Here is a 21,588-nt window from a genome sequence, read left to right on the forward strand (position 1 = left end):
GGCCTCAAAAATAAATCATCCCAGCTGGCTCCTACCTCTTCTGACAGCCTTCTCATCTGGCCCTTTCCCTTCCGCCTGCACCTGGCCGCACCCCCATCCCTGCGGCCCTCTTTGGCGACTTGTCAACAGCGGTGATCAAGACAGGTTGCTGACGTCGTGGCCTTCCCTATGCAAGTCCCACCTACTTTGTTTCAACTTTCTGTTTTAGTAATGGTGGGACTCAAAGAGGGAAGGCCCCGACGTCAGCAGCCTGTATTGATGATCACTGCTGCTGATTAATTGCCAAAGAGAGCCGCAGGGAAGGGGGTGCAGCTGGGTGCAGGTGGAAGGGAGAGGGTCAGATGCAGGATTTGTGGGTGAGGAAGGAGAAAGAGAGAGGGGAGGGAACAAAAGGAAATATGTCATACCGGGCTGGGAGGGTGGAAAGATGCTGGCTATAGGGTGCAGGAACAAAGGAAGAGAGGGGATAAACTGAAAATGGAGACAGTGACATAAGAGAAGGGGCAAGCAGTAACTATAAGGATAGGGATACAGAGGGAGCAATGCTGAAAGGGGGGCTAGATAGGAACACAGAGGGAACAATGCTGAAAGAGGCTAGATTGGAACACAGAGGGGAATAATACTGAAATGGAGGGTTGATGGGGATACAGATGGGGCAATGTTGAAAAGGGGGAGAGGAGATAGTGACACAGAGAGAGAGCAATGCTGAAGGGATGTAGTGCTGAAAAAGAGGAGGTGAAATAGAGACACAGAAGTAATGCTGAAAAAAGGGGGAAAGATATGGACATTGAAAGGGCAGATGGTAAACCTGGGGGAAAGATAACGTGGCCATTTATTTTTTTTTTTCATCAAAACGAGACATCTATTAATTGTCAGTCCTGTCCCTAATCCTACCCTAGCCCCACCCCAATCCCACCCTAGCCCTGCCCCCAATTTCTTCCAATCATTTTTCATGTACACATAATATCTTAATAATTCATAATGGTAACCATATAATAAAAAAACAACCCACAAAGCACACTATATGCAGAGAAAATGTTAATTATCATTTATATTTGGGGGGTTTCAAAGATGTCAAGGCAGATGACTTTAAAATATGCAATGCCACCTCAGTAACTATAGAAAAATAGACAAATATAGTGCAAAATATAGAAAGCAGATATAAATTCTCAAAACTGACACATTTTGATCACTAAATTAAAAATTCTATCCCCATCACTGCCCCGTCCCCGGACCACCATCCCCTTCACCGCCCCGTCCCCGCAGCATCCATACAAGCCTCAGTATTGCAATATTTAGCTTATTCCTTCCTTATAAATCAATGTTCTGGCTGCTGAACTAGAGAAAGAGATGTTCAGCTGGCAGGGCTTTGTTTATAAATTTTTATCAACACAACTAATATACTACTTTATCCTAAAGCAAAAGAAAAGGAAATAAATATAAATTTTTTTTTCTACCTTTGTTGTCTGGTTTCTGCTTTCTTCATCTTCTCATTCAATTCCTTCCATCCACTGTCTGTCTTCTCTCAGCGTCTTCCATTTGCTCTGTTACTGTGCCTCTCCCTTCCCTCCCCCCCCAATTGGTCTGGCATCCATCTTCTTCCCTCCGCTCCCTCCATAGTCTGGCATCTCTGTCTTCTCCCCACTCTGTCTTCCCCATTTCCCTTCCAGCGTCTTCTGCTCACACACATGTGACTTCAGGCAGGCAGCCTTGGCCGGTTTTAGCAATTTACTTTATTAACGTGCCGCAAAGGTAAGGGGGAGGGAGGGAGGGGGCTATGCGTGATTGGTGACCGCTCGCGAATGGTGACCGCGCACACTCCCTCCCTTAACTGCATGGACAAGGCCATTCACTGCTCCACCTGGTGGTGTTTGGCCTGGTCCCCGTGCCCCCGTGAGCACTTTTCCTCCTCTCCCCCCCATTTTGGCGGGTTACTGAACCTGACTATGGTCAGGAAAGAAAGCTAGTTTCCCTGGCTAGGCTTTGAAATAAAGCCCACAGAACCTGCTATTGTAGTGTTTGGTTGGTGTTTTCAATTGCCCCTGATGCTTCGGATGTGTTATCAGCTGGAAGATTGTTTAATGTTGTTTCCACATGGTTATCAACTCAAAGGGTGGTCCACTCCACTCAGTATTTTATACACTCACAACTGACAGTCTGATATATCATGGGTGCAACACATGAAAGGATGGGGTACCATGGAGGGCATAGTCGCATGGAATGCAATTATAGCTTGCAATGACCCTGACTGCACACAGTAGGCAACTGCCTAGGCGAGGGGCGGGGGCCATGTGTCTTCTTTTTTGACTTCACAAATATGGTAACCCTAACTAAATGGACATGAGCACTCATTAAAACTGCTGTATTATAGGGCCCCATCCAGCATACATCAGGTCTTCCAGCAGATGCAGAATCAAGTCATCCTTGCCTTGGACTACACTTCCCAGAAGCCTATCTGTGCTGCGCGCGCACCCTTTCCTCCGCAGGCAGGACACCCCGTTGTTTTTTTTTAAGAGGACTCGTAGCGGCGCATGCGCTGTTAGAGAGGTGTCGTTTTTTTTCTCTCTCTCTCTCCTCTCCTGTCTGTATGATCCGAGAGAGGGAAGGAACCTTACGTGCGTGCGCGCGGCCTCGAGTTGAAGGGGAGGGGAGCGCGCGGGCGGTAGGGTAGTGACGGGTAGGCGCGAGGCGGCGGCAGCGCGCGCGGCCTCTCCCTCCCCCGCCTGGCCGAGAGACGGGAAGAGCGGGGGCGGCTTCGGGCCCCACATAGGCAGCGACGAAATGTCCGGGTGCCGGGGACACAACAAGCTCTCCACCACTGAGCGGATCGTGAAAGGTAGGCGGAAGGTTCCCTGAGCTGGGCCTGCGGCGTTCGCGGCACCTCGACACTGGCGGTCGGAATAAGGAGGACCCCCCCTCCCCAGCTTGAGGGCGATAGGGTGTCAGTGAGGAGGCGCCGCCGCCGCGGTCACTCCCTATATTTAGGGTAGTAGGGTATCAGTGAGGAAGGGCTCGTCGGCCTAGCCTGAGTGTGGGGATATCATTGAGGGGGGGGGGTCCCCCCTAGTCGCTCACTGGCCTGAGGGAGATGGGAGTAGAGGCAGCCTGAGTTGCCACCTGGCTTGAGGAAGAGAGGTTGTCGGTAAGGTGCGATGGCTTCAGTTGCCACCTGGCCTGAGGCGGATGGGATTTTCAGCTAAAAGGGGGGGGGGGTGAAAGGCGAAGGAGCTTTACCCTTGCATGTTTTCAAGAGGATGGGGTTGTGGGAATGGAGATTTATTTTATTTTTTTGCCATTGCCCCTCCTCCCTCTCCCGGCCTGAAGGAAGTGGGAAGTTGCAGTTGCTCCCGGGCTTGATGATGAGAGGGGTTTGCATTTGGCTCTACTTTCTTGGCAAATGGGGGGGGGGGGGGGGGGTTGCGGTAGTTTCTGCCTTCATGGTCTGAAGGGGGTAGAGGTTTGTAATTGGCCTTGTCCCCCCCCTCCCCCCGGCGTGAAGGGGATGAGGGTTTGCAAATTGGTCCCGTTCCCCCGGGCCTGAGGAGGGCTGAGCGATTGCAGTCGCCCCTTGCATTGGGTTGAGGAGGGGTAGAGATCTCTGTAAAGAAGGGGCTCACTTAAATTTCGGTGTCTCTACTGTAGACAGGATTTTTTGTGATATTTTTTGGTGTACTGCTTTACTTTTCTAAAATACACTCATCCTATAATAAGGCAGACTTTTTACGGGCATGAATGTGGTGGACATTATCGATTTGTAAGAGGCTCCTCTTTTGACACAGGGAGAACCATTACCCTTTCTCTGGAGACTGGAAGAACTGTTGAGCCTAAGCAAAGTCCTTGATCTTGGACCTCCTTCACCTACCAGTGCCGAGTTTCTTGCTATTCTTAGTTTTCTATGCTTACTGCAGGCCTCTACCCCATACATTCTTAATCTTCAGACATGGCTCAGCAGTTCATCTGATAATTCCTCGAGTTTCTAGAAGTGAAAGAGAAGTTAGCAGTATGGACCTTGTTAGAAATGGGGTTCTATTGTAGTAGCTATGGGTTGCATGCCCTTACAAGAGGAGATAAAGGGGAGAGGTATTAATAGCTTAAAAAAACATACATGTAAGTAGAGAAGGGGAAGTAACATGTTTTTTTCTGCCTTTGATTCCTCTTTATATCATGTGGTTCATAATTTAACTGTTCAGCATGCAGCACTGGGAATCAAATGTAATAATGTTTTTAATTCCATTTAGTTAGGAAATTAAATCATGAATGTAAACCTGAGTTTTCTAAGTTCTGATATCATTGAAAATGAGAGTGCTAACATTTAATGTAAAAAAAAAATAAATCAGTGTTTCATTGTTTATGATAAAACAACTACAGACCGTTCAGAACACAGCTATCAGACTCATCTACTCGCTCAGCAAATTCGACCACGTCACACCCGCCTATGTAGACTCTCGCTGGCTTCCGATAAAAGCAAGAACTCAATTCAAACTCTACTGCTTACTTTTCAAAGTAACCCATGGTATGGCCCCCAATTACCTGAACAACCGTCTTTGCCGCTACCGACTACCCAGATCAAGAAGAACTTAGAATCTTTTCACCTTCCCCCCTCATAATGGTACCCGACGTAAGAAACTTTACGACAGCCTTCTAGCAACTCAGGCAGCGAAAATTGACCCCACCATCACCAAACTGATGATCAAAACAACAGATATCAAAGTGTTTCGGAAAGAAATAAAAAACGTCCTTACTTAATATTCCCCTCCCCAATCGCACATGCACTCTCCCCAGCAAATAACACACTAGTCATCCCCTTGAACCTCATTTACGAAAAATATCCAAACTCCTAAATAAGCATCTTCCTTAGGTATCCATTTAACATTCTCCTAAATAAGCATCTCCCTTAGGTATCCACTTAACTGATTCCTTCAAAGTTAGGTATCTTTCTTCAGTTGCCTATATTGTTTTCCCCACTGAACCTTGTAACTACTTGAACCCTGTCAAGTTATTCTATCGATAAATCCAGATATCTAATACTTGTATTTCTATACCACAACATGTAATTTACTTAAATCGTTGTAATGTAATTCTCTCGGTAATGTCCTGATCTCTTTTAACTGTAATCCGCTTAGAACCGCAAGGCACAGGCGGAATAGAAATCACAAATGTAATGTAATGTTTATGGTAGTTGATGTGTCATTTAATAGTTTAAAGGTTTTTGTGTTTGAAATTTAGTTTTATTAAGGTATAGCTTGGGTTGGTACAAGGCTTATGGGGGCCAAGTTTTTGCAAACTTGATCTTACAGCAGGTCTTTTTGTTAGCATATATTAGATACAAAGTGTAGGTCGATAGGTTTTGAAAATGGTGTATTTACAAAATACAGCATGGAGCAAAGTTAATGAACTATTTGAAAAATATATATACACATCAGTAGTGGAAAATATTTGGAAATCATGGGTGCAAGGCAATTTGTTAGGCAATTTGTTTCCCTTGTATTTTGAATGCTTTTTTGTATGGGTTTTTTTTGTTTTTTAATTTATTTTTCTTGCTTTTTTTATCCTGTTCCCCTCATTCTGCACCCTTCTCCCAGTTTCTCTTTAATATGGGCATAGAGTGGACCTAGGTCAGAGACAGTAGTGGGTGCCAGGTGTAAATTTATGCATCCAATCAGGCATAACTGTGGTGTTATACCCTTCTAGGAGGGAGACTTTTGATCAGTCATGATTTTCAACTTAAATCCCAAAGCACTAGTATTTGTGCTGCAGATCCCAAAATGCATTAGGGTAGGGTTAAAGCAGTGGTTCTCAACCAGTGTCTTGGGACACACTCAAGAGGTAGGAAGTGTTCCACAAAAAAATTGGTGTAGACAGCAAACCTGTTTCCTTTACAGCCATCAGTGTCTGTAAGCTGGGAAGATCAGCAATCTTAGAGAGTCAGGTTCTTGAAATCATTGTAACTGGTCCCTCACTACTTAATAATAACTGCTGCTTCCAGTCCCCAACTAGAAATGTCAGATTTGCTTCACATGGATTCTGTTTGCTACATAGTTTGAGTAGCATATTTGCAGGGTTTTCTATTGTTTCACAGAATCTGGCAGTGGAGGGATTTTGTGTTGCTGTTAACTGAGGTGACACTAGAATTTGAATATATTTGTTTTGTTGTATGATAAGTTAGAAATCTAGGACTGATGTGTTGCATACAGTATTTTGATATGGGATAGACAAATTTATACTGAATTTACAGCTGAGAAATATTTAGACGTGTGTTCAGCTGTGAATTTTAATTTTCAGTGTTACATGCATGGACATTGTCAGGTGTGTCACAAAAGAAGAAAGGTTGAGAACCACTGATTTAAGGTAATGTTGCCTTATTAATCTATTTAAAGATAAAAATAGAAATAAAACAAAGCAGAGTTATCAGAGTTATAGAACTGGATTAAAATCTCCCTCTTGGAGCCATATGGCTTGGCATCTTTGGCTCTGGTGGCCTAGAAAGTTTTCTGCAACTACATAGGTACTTTGTTTAATTTAACAAATGTTATATGAAGTAAAAATTCTGAAACAAGTAAGAACCAAGCCCGCAAGCAAGGGGTTCGATGCTCAGGTACAGTCATGGCCACTGGGAGTCTTTCTATATGTTTTTTCTTCCTGGCCCATGATAGGAGGGCGAGTCCTTCAGTGCATAGCGGTCCATCAGGGGCGAGTATTTTGGTGGCTCCAAACTGGCCTCGCAGACTTGATGAGTCTATGCAGAGGTCGCAACCTTCGGTTGTGCACATCTCCGTCCTGACTCAGGATCCAGTTTGCCTGGAGGATCCGGATCCCTTTGCTCTTATGGCATGGCTATTGAGCGCGCAGTATTAGAGCTTAAAGGATATTCTGATGTGGTTGTTGCTACTCTTCTCAATCTCAAATCTAAGAAGTCGACTACTGTGTCTGCCTAAGCGAAGGCATGGAAGACTTTGTCCATCAAGCCCTTTCTCTTCCATTGTTTAAAAGCAGATTGAAAACACACCTTTTTGATATAACTTTCAATCCTTAACCCTATTCCTCTGCCCTCCAACCCTGCCTGCTGATTAACCGTTCCCCCTTAACTGTATTCATGACATCCTATTTGTCTTGGCTGTTTAGATTGTAAGCTCTTTCGAGCAGGGACTGTTTTCTTCTTCTTTGTGACTCTGTGCAGCACTGCGTGCGTCTGGTAGCGCTTTAGAAATAATTAGTAGTAGTAGTACTAGTATACTCACTTAATGTGAGACTTTAGGACTTTGGTGCCTGCTTTGCTGATTTAGAGTGGTAGTAGGACTATCATTAAAAAAAAAAAAATGAGAGAGATTTTCATACAGCTGTAGCATTTGTAGAAACATAATCATGAATCCACTAGGCAGGACATTGAGAACTTGTACAGTATTAGCCAAAAGCTTAAGAAAGTACCATTCCGATAACCGTACATTGCTTCTTAACCAAAAAGCCGAAAAAGGATAACCTTTGGCTCAGTGCAAACCTTTCTCCCCAATCTTACAAAAGACTTAAGAGCTGTCTTCAGCTTGAAGTCCAAGTTGTATACTTATCTTAACCAGAAGGCAAAGAACCAATAAAATACTAAAAGAATTGGGTTGAAGTTCCAAAACTAGGACTGGCTAAAAATCTCACTTCAGCTCAGGTGAGTAAGATGGTTAAGCTTGTGGCTCAGAGAATATAATGTTCATAAAGGCTTCAAAATGTGTATTTGGTTTAATGTTTACATATAGCAAGGAGAGAAACCACAAGGGATAGGATGACCTCACAAATAATAATAAAGTCCAACCAAAAGTAGGGTCAAGACAAATGTCTAACAAAATCACAGTAAATTTATTCAGAGAACCATTCAAAAAAGGACTCTTAAATATATAAAAAATATAAAATGAATACATAGAGAGGTACCATATGTAATGTTTACATATTTTAATCAAAGCATCAGTTTCTCAAAAGTTTATACAAAAAAAGTATGTGGGTAAATAAAAATCATTGGTGTTTAGTACTCAGTCTTTTCATGATGGAAAAAGTATTAGTATATAAACTTTGCCTGTTGTAACTCCTACATAAAATAAAGCTGATAGTGTTAAGTTTTGAGTATATACTCCCCCCTCCGTATTCACAGGTTTGGCACTTGTGGCTTTGATTATTTGCATTTTTTTATCCTCCTACTGGACCTCACTACAGCTTACTTTTTAAGGCCTCCAATTATGATCCACCTTGCCTCTACAACTAGGCTTACTCTGACCCTCCCTTGCCTTCCGGACCCCTCCACAAGAAAGCCTGGTAGTCTAGTGGTGAAGTGGAGCAGGAGCGATCTTCCTACACTCATTGCCCCGTGCAGATCCACAAACAAATGGATGGTGTGAGTTTCCGCAAGACTAGTTTAATACGTAATATGGACTTGGGAAGCAGCATTTTATAAACTGGATTATATCCATCAAACATATAAAGCTACAAGATAGAAAGGAGTGTTGAGAATAAAACCCAAGGGAATAAACATAAAAGGATCAATTCTTAAATAAGCCATGTTTGCATCTTACACAGTTTTAGATTGTGCATGCTATCTACATTGAATTCTGAAAAGAAAGCCATGTGCACTGTTTGGACTTTTCTTTTTGAAAATTACCACTGCAAAGTACATGTGCTAGAAGTGCCCACATAGTTTGCACCTGTATAGAAGTGGCTGCGTGTGGGGGGACAAAAATCACATGTGTGTTTACCCATCAGAATTAAACTGCCCCCCAGAAAGGGAGAGTGTGGTATTTATTTTTTCTTAATTCAGTAGTTAGTTTTTTATCTTCCAGTTCAATTGGAATTGGTGCTAGAATGTTGGCCCATGAGCCTTCATTCATGGCACAGTATTTTTACCTCTTATTTCACTGTTCTTTAGAGTTGTGTTGTGAACCAGTACTAGATTATAGTATGTCAGTGAATGGGTTTGGTTCCACACTCATATTGGCTGTTGCTGGTAAGAAGCAAGCAACACAAAAACAGAGGCAAAGATCTGCCTTAGAATGCACAAAAAACCCCAAATAAGCAGATCAGTCCCAAAATGAAGCAGTCTGATTTGTTGTCAGAAACACATGGCCACATTTTGCCCAAAGGCCACATCAGGGATAGGAACTACAAATAAAGAATCATGATAGAACAAAATCAATAAAAAAAAATCAAATTATAAATATTTATAAACCATAAATAAAGGAGTCAAGTGATGTGCTGAGCCGAGTGAGACGTGCCTTACTCGTGCTCCGGGGCCCCGAGCCCCTCTGCCTAACCTACTCTTTTCTGCCACTCCTGCACTTTCCTTGACCATCGGGGAAGTGCATGGACAAGTTCCTTCAGCACACTAGCCCGGTCATGAGTGGCAAATCGAGTTGAGCCGCCAAAGAACGGGAAACTAGAGCAGCGCAGCCTGAATTTAAAATGGCGGCGGGGGAGTTGGGTTCCGCGCTCCCCTTATCGGAGGCCCATATTGCCGTGTTGTCTGCATCGGTGGTGAGGGCGTTGGATTCCCGTTTTGAGCAGCTATTGGGCCAACTAACCTCGCTCGAGTCCCTCTTGACGGAGACCACCAGGCGCATGGGCGAGCTGGAACATCGGGTATCGTTGGTGGAAGATGCTTACCGGTATACTGTTTCTGCTGCAGATCTGGCATCTCTGAAAGCTCAAATCCAGAGGCAGGCGGAAAAACTGGAGGATCTCGAGAACCGCTCCAGACGAGATAATTTACATCTGGTTGGTCTCCCTGAAGCGGTTCCGGACTCTCGCCTCCTTTCTACTTTGGAGTCCTGGCTCCAGACAGCATTGCCCCTTCCAGCTGGTGTGGGACCTTTGAAGCTCGATCGAGCGCACCGCCTGGGCTGGCGATCTGAAGATCATGAGCGCGCTCGGGTTACCATATTTAAAATACATAATTCGGCTGTGAAGGCAGAGCTGATGCGGCAGTATAGACAAAAACGGAATACCCTTTTTTATGAGGGAGCTCCAGTTCGCCTATTTCAAGATTACTCCCCAGCGCTGCAAGAGCGTCGGCGGCGCTTCTCCTGTGTGTGCTCGGCACTTTTTGATAGGAAACAGCAGTTCCAGTTATTCTACCCGGCGCAGCTGAAGATTTGGACCCCTACAGGATGGCAGAATTATACCTCGGCGGAGGCTGCACAGGCCTACTTAGATGCGCTACCTGGAGAGTCTGGGCCTTCTTCGGCCCCCTGAGCTCTATGGCACGGCAGGAGCGTTGGACTGGTACTCTTTTGTGGAAGCGTTTTCCTCATTCCTGTTAGTATTGGACCTTTGGGGCCCTGAAGATTCAATGATTCTTTTATGACCCCCTTGTGGCCTGGTTCAGAGTGGGGGGTTTTGCTCCTACCCTGCTCTTGAGCTAATAAGTGACTTTGTGGAGTATTTGGTTGTGTTTTTCGTTTGTTCCGGGCTTTTGCTGGGAGTGTGTTTGAGTGTTTGTTACCTGGGGGGGGGGGCTAGAGCTGGGACTTTTGGTGCGAGTGTTTGTATGTAGGGGAGTGGGGTTGGAGATGGATCCTTAACGGACTGTTTTGCTGCTGTGGTTGTTCTTGGTGGACTTTTCGTGGTTGGGATCCTTCCCTCCTCCCTTGAGTGGGCCCTTGAGTACTTGCTGTTTGTCTTGTTTGAAAGATTGTCGTTTCTTGGTTGCTTGTGGAATGTTTGTGGAGTCTCTGTTTTTGTCTGGGGTTGCAGAGTGGATGTGATCGAAAGGGTTTGGGTTACTGGGCGGGGGGGGGAGTGATTGTTTATCTATTTGCTTGGAGCTCTATTTCTGACTCCGGGGTGTTTTTTTCTTTCTGGAGCTGTGTCTGTTTGAGTAGCCTCTGTGTGACTGAGGATGTTGGGTGGTGGCCATGAATGAGTGTTAGAGATCCTTTTCGGAGGGAAGTCTGGAGGGCTATGGCACTCTCTGAGGCCCTAGGGTGATGCTGCGTCTTGGCTCCGCTTGTCTTTTTGGGTTCTTGCAGTCTGGACCTTCTTCTTGGGCGGTTAATTGGATGAGTGTGGTGAGTGGTTGGTTTGATGTGGGAGACCTTGGGGTTTTTTGATTGAGTGGGTTTCCGGCACGGCATGCATGGAGTGGGTGAGGTTGGGGGATTGGGGGCCCTGTCTACGTCTTAGCGTGACTCTCTCTCTGTTCCACATTTGTGGGACGGGGCTTCCGATAGTGGTTGGGATTATGGGGGGATTGGTTTGGGTGGTTGGGGGGGTTCTCGGGTTGGGGTGGGGTGGGGGTGGGGGGTCCTCCTTCCGTATGTACGTTCAATTTTTTCAGTATTTGCAATATTTCTGTTTTCCTTTTCAGTCTATGCCACTTATTTGGCACTTCTACTCTGGGGGGTGGCTGGGCCCTTGGGGTAGTTTTCACCTTTTTCTCTTTTCTTCTCTCTGTTGCTCTTATCTTGATTTCCTGACCTAAGTACCCCTTTTAGACTTACATCTTGGAATGTTTGGGGCATTACGTCACTGATAAAAAGGTCCAAAATATTGGCTGCCTTACAGCGCTATCAGTCGGGTGTTGCTTGTTTACAGGAAACTCGTCTGACTGGAGCAGACACAAAATTGGGTCTGTACTATCGCCCACCTGGACAAACGGAAGAAATCGACCAGGATCTGGAGGCTGAACTGAGGCAGGTATGCAAAAGCGGAAGTGTGGTGGTGATGGGAGACTTCAACTACCCGGGAATAAACTGGAGTATTGGGCACTCAAACTGCATGAGGGAGACCAAATTCCTGGAGGTCACGAGGGATTGTTTCATGGAACAGCTGGTCACGAAACCAACACGGGGTGATGCCACTCTTGACCTAATCCTCAACGGACACGGGGGACCCGCTAAGGAGGTGGCGGTACTAGCCCCACTAGGAAACAGCGATCACAACACGATCCAGTACAGGCTAGAAATTGGATCATCAAAGGTGAAAAGAACTACAACGACTGCACTTAACTTCAAAAAAGGGAATTATGATGCCATGAGGAAAATGGTGGGAAAGAAACTCAACGACAGCACAAGGAAGATGGAGTCCGTAGAAAATGCCTGGACCATACTCAAGGGCACAGTGCACGAAGCACAGAACTTGTGCATCCCCAAGTACAGGAAAGGGTGCAAAAAAAATAGAAAAAAAAACCCAGTGTGGATAACAAATGCAGTGAAAAAGGCGATAAGTGACAAGAAAGCATCATTCAAAAAATGGAAAAAGGACAAAACAGAGGAGAACCAAAAAGAACACAAAAAACACCAAAGGGAGTGTCATCGAGTGGTTAGGAAAGCAAAAAAAGAATATGAAGAGAGACTGGCAGGGGAAGCAACAAACTTCAAATCATTCTTCAGGTACGTTAAGGGGAAGCAACCAGCAAGGGAGGAAGTGGGACCCTTGGATGATGGGGACAGAAAGGGAGTGGTAAAAGAGGAAAAGGAGATAGCTGACAGGCTAAATAAGTTCTTCACGTCAGTTTTCACGAGGGAGGACACAACCAACATTCCGGAGCCCGAGGAGATCGTAAAAGGAGAGCAGGATGAAAATCTGGTCCAGCTAGAGGTGAGCAAGGTGGATGTCCTCAGGCAGATAGACAGGCTAAAGAGCGACAAATCGCCAGGTCCGGATGGCATTCACCCAAGGGTACTCAAGGAACTAAGGAACGAAATAGCTGAGCCACTTCGACAAATATGCAACCTATCACTAAAAACTGGAGAGATTCCGGAAGACTGGAAAATAGCAAATGTCACGCCCATCTTCAAGAAAGGCTCAAGGGGAGACCCAGGAAACTACAGGCCGGTGAGCTTGACCTCGGTCCCGGGAAAGATGATGGAAGCACTGATTAAAGACAGCATCTGGGAACACATCGACAACTATGGGCAACTAAAGTCGAGCCAGCATGGCTTCTGCAAGGGCAGGTCATGCCTCACGAACTTATTATACTTCTTTGAGGGGGTAACCAGCCAGGTGGATAAAGGGGAATCCATAGATATAATTTACCTTGACTTCCAAAAAGCCTTCGACAAGGTGCCACACGAAAGACTACTAAGGAAGCTATGGAACCATGGGGTGCAAGGGGAGGTCCACCGATGGATCAAAAACTGGCTGGCGGACAGGAAACAGAGGGTTGGAGTAAAGGGACATTACACAGACTGGCAATGGGTCACGAGCGGAGTTCCACAGGGGTCGGTGCTGGGACCGCTCCTATTCAATATATTCATTAACGACCTGGAAGCAGGAACAAAATGTGAGGTTATTAAATTTGCGGATGACACCAAACTATATCGCAAGGTCAATAACATGGAGGACTACGAAGATCTCCAAAAAGATCTGACAACACTGGAAAAATGGGCCAAAAAGTGGCAAATGAGTTTCAACACAGGGAAACATATAGGGAAAAAAACCCCGATGTTCACTTACAAAATGGGGGGATCAGCGCTAGGGGTGAGCGACCTTGAAAGAGACCTGGGAGTGATGGTAGACACAACATTGACGTCCTCGGCGCAGTGTGCCACGGCCTCAAGGAAAGCAAACAGAATGTTAGGTATCATTAAGAAGGGTATCGCGACTAGGACAAAGGAAGTCATCCTGCCACTGTATCGTGCTATGGTGCGCCCGCACCTGGAGTACTGTGTTCAGTTCTGGTCGCTGTACCTCAAGAAGGACATGGAGGTACTTGAGAGGGTCCAGAGAAGAGCAACTAAGCTAATAAAGGGCATTGAGGACCTCTCATATACTGACAGACTGAAAAAGCTAGGGCTTTTCTCCCTGGAAAAGTGGAGACTTAGAGGAGACATGATAGAAACCTTCAAGATCATGAAGGGCATAGAAAAAATAGACAGGGACAGATTTTTCAAATTAAGGGGATCAATAAGTACAAGGGGGCACTCAGAGAAATTGAAAGGGGAGAGGTTTAGAACAAACGCCAGGAAGTTCTTTTTCACACAGAGGGTGGTGGATACATGGAACGCGCTACCAGAGGATGTGATAAACAGGAGCACGCTACAGGGGTTCAAAGAAGCTTTGGATAGGTACTTGGAAGACAAAGGGATTGAGGGGTACAGATAAGAGTAAAGGTAGATTATAGGGATGGGATTAGAGGTAAGTTACAAAATTAATCAGGGACCACTGTTCAGGCACTAGGCCTGATGGGCCGCCGCGGGAGCGGACCGCTGAGCAAGATGGACCTCTGGTCTGACTCAGCGGGGGCAACTTCTTATGTTCTTAGAACATCTTAAGTTGCGACATTCCTGGGTGGGGGAGGTGTATTTTGCTTCTTCTCAGGGCCGCCATGGGGGCATAGCAGTGTTGGTCCGAAAGTCTTCGCCTCTTGGAGTACAGGTTCTTGATAAAGCGGCCGATGGTAGATCTTTGCTTTTGCGACTTACCTTGGGTGCTCGATCCTATCTTTTACTTGTGGTCTATGGTCCTAATTTGGGAGAATCGGCCTTCTTGCAACGGTTGCTCAAACTTTGCTCTTCTTCTCTTGGGTGATTTAATTTGGTGTTGAATCCTGACTTGGATAAATCTGGATCCCCTATTGCCTCTTTGGGTGCTAAGGGTCATCTTCTTTCTGACTTTTGTGATACTCTTTCAGTAGTGGAACCTTGGTGCCTTTTTCACCCTGAAGTTCGTGATTATACACATCTTTCTCATGTACATGATACCTGGTCTCGGATAGATCATATTCTTCTATCTTCGCCACTGTTCTCTTCAGTCCTGTCGGCCGAGATTGGCCCTCTGAACATTTCTGATCATACCCCAATTTGGATGGATATTCACCTGGATGCCACGTATCTTCGGACGTTGTCTTGGCGATTTCCGTTCTATCTTGCTCAGGATGAGGAATTTTGGACCTTCCTGCAGACTCAGTGGGATGATTACTCCACCAATAATGCTCCCCACATGGCTGATCCTATTTTGTTTTGGGAGGCCGGGAAGACAGTGATTCAGGGACATATTATCTCTTTTCTGAGTGCTCGCAATAAACGTATTAGCAGAGGTATCGTTAATCTGGAACGGGCCTTACGATTGGCTAAGCGGTCCTTTCATTTGCATCCTTCAAGGGAGACTCGTGAATGCTATTTGTCTACTCAGGAAGCATTAAATTCTCTACTTCATTCTCGTTCCCAAAAATGGAGGGCTTTTTATCAGCACCGTTTTCAACGTTATGGGAACAAGCCTGGACGCCTTATGGCCCGCTTGGTTAAAACTGAGACTGGTAGGAAACCTATCTTGTCTCTTCGGACTCCGAGTGGAGGGGTGGTGACAACTATGTCTGATATCTCCGGGGTCCTTTTTGACTTTTTTAGCCGGTTATATGATGCTCCTGATGATGTCTCTCCGGAATTGTTGACAGATTATCCTATCTTCAGTCTTCTAGTCTTCCTCATCTGCCAGAGGAAGTTGTGTTTTCTCCAATAGTCCGTTTTGGGTGGCTGAATTGGAGTCTGCCATCAAAGCTCTCCACTCTGATCGAGTCCCGGGTCCAGATGGTTTTTCGGGAGACTTTTACCGCCTTCTTTCTTCTCTTTCTGGACCATTGCTGGCTTATTTTAACACAGCTATTGCTCAGGGCTCCTTTCCGCGTTATGCTAATGAGGCCCTTATCTCTTTATTGTTGAAGCCTGGAAAGGAGGCTGACTTACCTGGGTCATATCTTCCCATCTCTTTGATTAACGTGGATCTAAAACTCTTTGCCCGTATGTTGACTGATCGTCTTGCTCCTCATCTCCCTAAGCTTATCCATGAGGGTCAAGTCGGTTTTGTTCGGGGCCGTCAATCAGTTAGTAATGTTCGAAAGGTTTTCTTTGCACTTGCTCATTGTCATTCTCATCAGATTAGCTCATCATAGATCAGCTCTATTTGTTAGTCTAGATGCTTCTAAGGCATTTGATAGCGTCCTTTGGTCCTTCTTGTTTCGTACCCTAGAACATGTTAGGTTGGACGGGTTTTATCATGATGCCATACGCTCTCTCTACTCTAATCCGAGGGCTTCGCTTCTAGTCAACGGGACCCTCACAGACTCTTTCTCTTCGTGGAACCCGGCAGGGTTGCCCCCTTTCCCCCCTGCTGTTCCTTCTTTCTCTGGAATCTTTGCTGTGTACTCTTCGGGGGTTCGCGGAGGTGCGGGGCCTGCCAGTTGGTGAGCTTGAGCTAAAGACCCTAGCATATGCGGATGACATGTTTTTGATTCTTACTCGGCCTGAAGATTCTTTACCGACGGCATTGGACCTCATTTCTGAATTTGGATTTTATTCGGGTCTGTCACTCAATCTGGATAAGTCCTTGGCACTGCCTTTTCCACCTGAGTTACGTGCCGCTTGGAGGGGTGTTTTTCCTCTTCGTTGGGCTGACTCAACTTTGAAATATTTGGGGGTTACTATTCCTCAGGACTTATCTAGTCTGTATCTCTTAAATGTGGAACCACTGTTCCAGGCCCTTCAGAATAAACTACAGTTTTGGGGAACTTTCCCCTTTTCGCTCTTAGGTCGGGTGCACCTGTATAACATGCTCATCGTCCCTTGTTGGCTCTATGTCTTTCAGGTCCTTCTTCTTTATTTGACATCTCAAAATGAGAAAAGACTGGAACGCTTGGTTCAGAGATTTCTTTGGACTGGGAAGAGGCCCCGCCTGCCTTATAAATGGGCGGCAACTCCATGGTACAGGGATGGCTTGGACTTATTGAACCTCAGATATTTGACTGTTGGATGTGGCATGCGCCACATTAATGATCTTTTTAGGGGTACTTCAGCGTTCACCAACACTTCTTTGGAGCTTTCCTGTTTTCATTCTACTTACTTTAGTGCATATCTTCATTCTCTTCCTTCTCTTGTACCTGAATCTCTCTCTGTAAAGGTGCTGCACCGTCCCTTGCGGAAGGTTTGGCGTTGGGTCTGTAAATATCATGCTCTTTCTGCTTCTGTCTCTCCCTTTCTGTCTATCCGCTTTAATAGCTCCTTCTTACCTGGTATTGATGGGCCGAGTTTTGCTCGGTGGGAAACAAGGGGTATTCACTATGTATTTCACTTGGTAGATGATGATGGGAAACTTAAGTCCTTTGCACAGTTGCGAGAAGAGTTTGATCTCCCAATTGCTGATTATTTTGCTTATATGCAAATACAACATTACATTTTTTCATTACCCTCTAGTTCTTTATAAGCCTCCTGCCAAGAGCTGTTGTCTTCGGCTTTTACCATTGGTTCCCAACTTCCGGTCCCCCTTAAGTTCTATCATCGCCATTTGAAAGATGAGTCCCCTTTGTTTGACCATTCTAAGTTGCGAGATACTTGGGCTTGTGATCTTGCAGTGGAGTTGCCGACTGATGTACTTTTGCAGGCTGTCCGTCGGCTGCCTGCCTTTTGAAAATACACCACCTTTTGGGAGCAAGTCTCTGAGTTCCAGGCTCTTTCTTGTAGAGAGCCTTTCCTTAAGATCTGGAGAGTGGAGTCTCTCTACGCACCATTTCTTCTTTTCTGCCAAAGATAGTTTCAATGTTTCATGTCAATCAAGAAGTTTGCTTGTCTGTATTCTAGTCCACAGATTCTAAAGCAGGATCGTATTTTGAAAAAGTAGGACATGAGAAAAGTACTTTAGCTGACCTCAAGATATCAAAAGAATTTAGACTCTTTGACCATCTGTTTGTGCTGGGACTGTTTTGGTACGTCCTGCTTGTCCAGAATGACACACCTATTGCATTTTGCAGTAACTGATACTGTATATACTTGAATATAAACTGAGATTTTGGGGCCATAAATAACCCCCAAAATGGGGGTCTCTGTTTATATTTGGGTCAGCGCTGACCCACTCCCCCCTTCCTGAACCTGTTGCAGACCTTCGCTAAGACCTGGTGGTCCAGCAGTGGACCGGGACAGCATCGATCCCTCCCGTTTCCTGCCCCAGCCAACTTTAACAATTTTTATCTCCCTCCTGCCACCTTCCTTCCCCCTTCCCTTTTAAATTTCTGTTGGGCCGGGACAAGGAGGGATTCCTTCTGTCTCCTGCCCTGGCCAACTTTAAACAAAACTTTTATTTTCCTCCCACTCCCTCCATGTATCTGTTAAGTCTGGGAGTTCTTGTGTTCACGTGAGAACTTGCAGCAGCCAATTAGCTAGTGGCTCTGCACAGGCAGGAGTGAAGGAAGGTCGCTTCTGCCGTGGTTCACCGCTGGACCACCAGGAACTTAATGGGTGCGTGGAGGGAGCGGAAGGAAGATAAAAGTTGTTTAAAGTCAGCCGGGGCAGGAGATGGAAGGGATCCCTCTTGTCCTGGCCCCCTGTTGGGCCACAAGGGATTTAAAAAGTACAGGGGGGGGATGTGGTGGGTAGGTGTGGCAGGAGGTAGGGAGATAGAAATGATTAAAGTTGACTGGGGCAGGTGATGGGAGAGATCCCTCCTGTCCTGGCCAACCAGGACTTGCGGTAAGTCCGGTGGAGGCCTGTAAGGCATCAGGAGGGAGGAGGGTACAGGGTACAGAACTGGGTAGGAAGGAGGAGGGACAGTGTACAGAACCTGGCAGGAAGGAGGGGGGCTGGGTACAGAAACCGGCAAAGGAGGGTGAAAGTGAGGGAGGGAGATGGATACAGAGCCAGGGAGGGAGGGGGACTGGGTACAGAGACTAGTATGACAGGCAAGGGAGTAAGCTGGATGCAGGGAGGGAGGGCAAACGAGATGTAGAGCCTAGCAGGGGGGGGGGCTGGAAGCAGAGCCTGGTAGGACAGGGTACTGCACGTGAATATTAACCCTTCCCCTCCCCCCCCCCCCCCGGTTTATATTTGAGTCAACCTTTTTTCTTCCTTTTTTTGTTGAAAATTATTACCTTGGTTTATATGCGAGTATATACAGTACGTGTTGAGGTACAAGAAGAACCTGTTGACAGCATAATCAACAAACTCTCCAAGAGAGAAGGACAGAGTGGCTGAGGGCAAATGTGTATGTGTGAGTGAAAAAAGGGTAGGGTGGGTGTGTGAGAACTTGTCCATAGTGACCAATCAGATTTCATGTTTCATTTTCCCAGAGTAAAGATGAAACTGGATTGATCACTATTGGCAACTTTTGTGGAGAACTTCCTTTTCTCCCATTCTTATAAATAGGCCTGTCTAAGTGTCATTGTTTATTTTCACTCGGTTTGTAAAAATAACAAACCACCTGTCAAGGAACCAGTTTATATGAGACTGAAATATAACAGATCATGCCAAGTGTGTCTTGGTCTGTACATCAGTTACAGTGACTTGTATTTATTATGCATGTTGCCTAATTAGTTACTGTTTAACAATAAAATATCCATTTCAAAATTGCTGCTCAGAGGTACTTGGTTGAAATTTGTTCGATCTAGGGGTTAATTGGCTTGAAGAAGTTGGAAAACACTGGTTTATTGTGTTATAATATTGTGATTTTTTTTTTAATGTCACATCAAGATTAATGTGCACTTCTCAGTGAGACAGCCTTTTTTAAAGCAATAGTGTCGGCAAATTAAATCACAATATGATTATCACTAATGATTGGGTTTGTTACATTTGATAAACCGCTAGTACGGGAGTATTAAGCAGTTTACAATACTACTACAATAGAAGTGGAGGTCACAAAACAAAAAACAACAACTAAAATACATTAGTGATAGGCGTTACATGTTTACAAACCATCAGAAGGTAGAAGAAAGGCAAAAGGGTCAATAGAGGGCATGAAAGTACAGAAGATGAGAAAGAGGGCGAGAGTAATGAAGATATGAGAATCAGCGACACAAAGATCAGTAAGAATGGGAATTTATGGAATGGTCTTTTAATCTGTTTATCCAGTTTTTTCAGTTATTCATCCCTACAATACAAAGGTACTGTACATCATGTAAAGCAGGGGTGCCCAAAAGGTCAATCGCGATTGACCAGTAGATTGCGAAGGCAACGCGAGTTGATTGCGGAGCCCATCCCAGGTTCCGTGATAGACTCACATTGCCTTTGCGTTCTACCTGCATTCTGATGCAGAAGCTCTGGGCCGACCAGCCTTCTTCTCCTTGACGTCAATTTTGATATTGGAGGGGAAGTTCCGGGCTAGCCAATCGCTGCCTGGCTGGCCCGGAACTTCCTCTTTGACGTCAGAATTGACGTCGGGGAGAGGAAGGCTGGTCGGCCTGCTGCTTCTGTGTCGGGAAGCAGGGAGAGCTTGGGGCAGCGGTGGCTTGGGGGCCTGTTCCCCGATGGCGGCAGCAGTGGCTTGGGGAGGGCAGGGAGAAAGAAAGAAAGGGGGCAGGGAGACAGAAAGAAAGAAGGGGGCAGGGAGAGAGGAAGAAAAAGTTGGGGGAGGGAATGAGGTCTGGAGGAGAGGAAGCATACAGTAGGCTGAAAGAAGGGAAGAAATATTGGATGCACAGTCAGAAGAAAAAAGTGCAACCAGAGACTCATGAAATCACCAGACAACAAAGGTAGGAAAAATGATTTTATTTTCAATTTAGTGATCAAAATGTGTCTGTTCTGAGAATTTATATCTGCTGTCTATATTTTGCACTATGGCCCTCTTTTACGAAACCGCAATAGTGTTTTTTTAGCACAGGGAGCCTATGAGCATTGAGAGTAGCACGGGGCATTCAGCACAGCTCCATGCGCTAAAAACTGCTATCGCAGTTTAGTAAAAAAGGGAGGGGGGTATATTTGTCTATTTTTGTGTAGTTGTTACTGAGGTGACAGTGCATAGAGTCATCTGCCTTGACCTTTTTGAAAACCCCCCGGAATATAAATGATGATTAACATTTTCTCTGCATACAGTGTGCTTTGTGGTTTTTTTAATTTTATTGTTGGTAGATCATTTAACTTGGTTATTTTAAAAGTAGTTCGCAAGCCCAAAAAGTGTGGGCATCTCTGATGTAGAGCATGACCACTTGCCTCAGCAGTACATTCCCTCTGCCCTGGTCCCGTATGTCAGAGGAGGGGCTGGACCGCAGCTGAGGGAAAGTGCTGCGGAGGCCAATGGCAGCCTGCTAGGATCGCTACAGCTGACTGGAGATACTCTGCAGGCTGCTTTAATGTGAGACCGGGAAGCCGGAATGGAGGGAGGGAAGGAACAGAGGTCCAAATCTCGGGTGAAAATGAAAGATACCAGACCTCCAGGGAAGGGAAGAAGAAAGGAGACCCTGGCAAGCGAGTTATCAGAAGACAACCAGAGCCTGGGAACACAACATGATTTGAATAATGACCAGACAACAAAAGGTAGAAAAAATAATTTTATTTTCTGTTTTGTGATTACACTATGTCAGTTTTGAAATGTGTATCCTGCCAGAGCTGGTGTTAGATAGCAGGTGTGAGCTAGTACCTAAAAGAAAGAGAAAAAGTATTTTTTATTTATTTTGTTTGGAGTTTGTGTGGGTTTGGAGAGGTTGTAACCCTATACTTCTACTAAGACTAAGGGTTCCTTTTATTAAAGTGCACATTTAGCGTGCTCTAAATCGGTTAGCGTACCTTAATAAAAAGGACCCCTAAGCATCTTAATAAAAAATTTGGCCCGCGATTTAGGCTATGTTTTAGATTTTGGCCCTTATGTGATTGAGTTTGACATCCCTGCTCTAAGAGATCTCATGTGACTATCCCAGGCTTTCTT

The 21,588-nt window shown here is 45.4% G+C and overlaps 1 protein-coding gene across 4 annotated transcripts in view; it reads left to right on the forward strand.

Moving 5' to 3' along the window:
* Window positions 1–2,552: 2,552 nt before the first annotated feature.
* The window catches only part of PPP3CC (protein phosphatase 3 catalytic subunit gamma), a 178,308-nt gene continuing 159,272 nt past the window's right edge, over window positions 2,553–21,588 (forward strand). The window contains exon 1 of one of the 4 annotated variants that reach the window (XM_033950201.1): window positions 2,553–2,836. In XM_033950201.1, the coding sequence (XP_033806092.1) occupies window positions 2,782–2,836 (55 nt within the window). In that variant the 5' untranslated portion in view covers window positions 2,553–2,781. Of the gene's footprint in view, window positions 2,837–3,007; window positions 3,143–21,588 lie in introns of those variants that run through there. The other 3 variants (XM_033950200.1, XM_033950203.1, XM_033950202.1) reach the window with 3 other exon arrangements.

The sequence above is a fragment of the Geotrypetes seraphini genome, chromosome 6 (assembly GCF_902459505.1).
Source record: "Geotrypetes seraphini chromosome 6, aGeoSer1.1, whole genome shotgun sequence".
In the NCBI taxonomy this organism is placed as follows: domain Eukaryota; kingdom Metazoa; phylum Chordata; class Amphibia; order Gymnophiona; family Dermophiidae; genus Geotrypetes; species Geotrypetes seraphini.